This window comes from Pteropus vampyrus, unplaced genomic scaffold (genome assembly GCF_000151845.1).
Source record: "Pteropus vampyrus isolate Shadow unplaced genomic scaffold, Pvam_2.0 Scaffold179, whole genome shotgun sequence".
NCBI lineage: Eukaryota > Metazoa > Chordata > Mammalia > Chiroptera > Pteropodidae > Pteropus > Pteropus vampyrus.
The window spans coordinates 572,558-575,596 of record NW_011888960.1 but is presented as its reverse complement, the minus strand read 5'-3'; the positions used below and the strand labels follow the sequence as shown (position 1 = coordinate 575,596).

Here is a 3,039-nt window from a genome sequence, read left to right as displayed (position 1 = left end):
CAAACCCATGAATCAGATGTTCTACCAAAGAGAAAATATGGTTTCGTGGCAGAGTATGTTTGGGAAATACAGCACGTTATGCACTGTGGCATCCTGCAGTGGGATAAACCCCTGGGGCTTCATTAATCTAACATGCCCCAAATCTGTTTGGTGATAAAGATCTCTCCATTCATTACTATCAAGGAACAATCTGGAAACTGCTGCTGGAAAAGTCAGATACCCTCTAAAAATTCCTACAGAGTATCTGTGGCCTAGTTATCATCCTAAAATTAATACTTTACCAGACAATTTCCCTACTTGGGTTCTTAATTTTACCACTGGTACCCACCAAAGTTTGTCTGATCATTAAGTAAAAGACCCAAAATTGGCAACTTTCAGGCCACCAAACTGGCCCATATACGTTTCGTTATCGGTCCGCATGCATTGGCTTGCCCACTCTTTTTTTAATTAAAGTTTGCTGCCAATATTTAAATATTTTAATTTCATGCAAAATGTCTGGCTCTTCTGGTGAGGATGAGCATAGGGATAAAAATCAGAGGACGGCCTTTTAGGTGGTCTCCAGTTTGCCACAGTCCCGTTAGAAAATAAAAAAAACTTCCTTAGGCAATTCTGATGTGTAGAAGGTTTGGGAACCACTAGTATAGTAAAAAAACCATCCAGGGCTTGGGGGCCAAAAAAAACCTGGGTTTGAATTTCAGCTCTGATATTTAATTTGCTGCCCTAGAGAAAGTCACTTAAGCCAGCCTAGGCCTGTTTCTTTGTCTACACAGTGAGGATAACAACACTTACTTCGCAGGGCCACTGGGAAGATAAAGCGAGACAAGCACCACATAACAGGGCATGCCCAAGAAACGTTACTTTCTCTTAAAACAGTCGTTTTCTACTTTATTTTTTAAGAACCAGTAGCCCATCTGTTTTATCCCAGAATGTAATTGTACATGAAACCAAGGTTTTTCAACAACTAAAAACAGGACTGTTCTGGTTAAAAGAAAGAAGGGTGAAGTAGGTGGCATCACCTGGAAATGTGTATGTCCTGTGAAACCCAGTTTAAAAACCACCATCTTAAAATCCTAGATTCGAGAGCGCACACGTTTAAAAAACAACGACAACCAAAAAAAGAGGAGTATTTTTGTGAATCGGTTTCTCCCTTCTAGGCAACAACATATATAAACAAACATACTACTGACATGTACTTTAAATCTGGAACATCTTTTTTTGGAAAATGGCAATATTAGAATTCTCCAACTTTACTTTTCTACAAGCTTAGATATGAAACTGACAACTTTTTCTTTATTTTTTTTTTCAATCTTGCCTGGTCTGTTTTAGCTTCCACAAAGATGGGGTTCACAGCCTCAAAGTTCTCTATAACCAATAAGTTTCAAGAATTTTTTAATCACATAATAGAATTTGATTCAAAAAATAAATGAACTGGAGTGATGGGCACAAAATCCCCTTTGATTCTCATTTAGAGATATCTGATGGGGGCTGCCTGGCACACCTGAGATATGGAGACAGACAGGATTGAGGAAGAGTCAGAGAGATAACAGAAGGGAATATAGCAGACGGGGTCCAACTACTGGTCAGAGGCCCAGAAGCAGGAACGCGGACTGAGAAGGAAGAAAGATACTTAGAGGCTGATAGTGTGTCCTGGCTCTGAGCAGGAGCTAAATGAACAGTTATTGGTTCTGGGTTCGCCCATTCAATGAAATGCACTGTTGACTGCAGATAGAATCTGACAATTGCTTAAGCAATATAAATCCCAAAAGATGTCAGAATTTCCTGTGAGAGGTAAACCCATTCAAGAACATGAATAGAATTTTTAAAAGTAAATCTATACCACCCTTAGAGAAAGATCATAGGTACTTTTTAATGACATGATTAATGATTTTTACTTACTAACTGGGATAGTAGAGGTGGAAGAGAATGATACAAATTGAAGAAAAGATCCAATGTTTCTGGTTCCAGGAAAACTAGAAAAAAAAAAATTATTTTCTACACCATCACTTTCAATTCTGTGATCTTAACATCGTAAGCCATTATCACATAAACCAAGAACCCCCAAACCCCTGCATGTGGCCACTCTTTCCAGTTTGGCTTAATTCCTTTTTAATTCCTATTTTCCTTTGAAAGATAAATTAATACAGAGATAGAAATTAACTAGCTAAGATGTTCCTTATTTCTATGTAGCATCTACAGTTCTTACCTAGAGCATTTTAATATTTTCCTTTGTATTCAAGTAATATAAACATTTAAAAATGCAAATAGTATCAAAAAGTACTTAAAAAGTATATAATAAAAAAAAACTATACCCTACCCCATTTTCAACAACTTTTTGACTCTTAGTTATACTTATATATATGTTTACAAATAACACGCTACATTACTATTTCTTTACTGGTTTTACTTTAGACATTAAATGAATTCCTGTTACAGTACATGAGGCTTTAGATGTCTAATCACTTACTCTACCACCCCTCCCTCCACAATCCATTCTCTCTTAAAAACACATCCACTATTATGACAAGTTGAGATTAAATCAATTCTAAGTGTTTACATTTACTATGTAAATAATGTTAATAACTGAGCCAAGTACACTATGATTATATCACATTTATAACAGTCTCTGGATTTAATCATAGCATCCTTTCTGTGCTTAGTTGTATGTCACTAATTCTTTCCAAATGCTCTGACGGATCTGCAAAATGTCCTTCATGCCATTTTTCACATAATCAATAGCATCAAGTAACCTATCATCTCCATTTTCGCTCCTGTATCGCCCAGAGCCTTCGCTTTGGAGGGGTTATTCCTAAACTTGGTATATAACTATCTCTTTTTTATGTCTGTTCACTGTTCACTCATGTTGAAGTTCTGTTTTCCCAAACCCCTTCCTTATCTTCCACTTTCTTGGCTTGTATGATCAAGTAGCTTCCTGAGAGCAAGTACGTAAGGGATAAACCTCAGGAAGATTTGCATCTACTCTCTTAAACTTCATAATTTCAGTCTAGTGTGAAACTAATTTTCCCTCAGAAGTCTGAGGAC

General features: G+C 36.8%; 1 protein-coding gene across 1 annotated transcript in view; it reads right to left on the bottom strand.

Annotated features, from left to right (window-relative positions):
- The window catches only part of RANBP17 (RAN binding protein 17), a 264,866-nt gene that overhangs the window by 233,970 nt on the left and 27,857 nt on the right, over nucleotides 1-3,039 (bottom strand). The window contains exon 8 of the mRNA XM_023537142.1: nucleotides 1,897-1,970. Within this exon, the coding sequence (XP_023392910.1) occupies nucleotides 1,897-1,970 (74 nt within the window). The remainder of the gene's footprint in view (nucleotides 1-1,896; nucleotides 1,971-3,039) is intronic.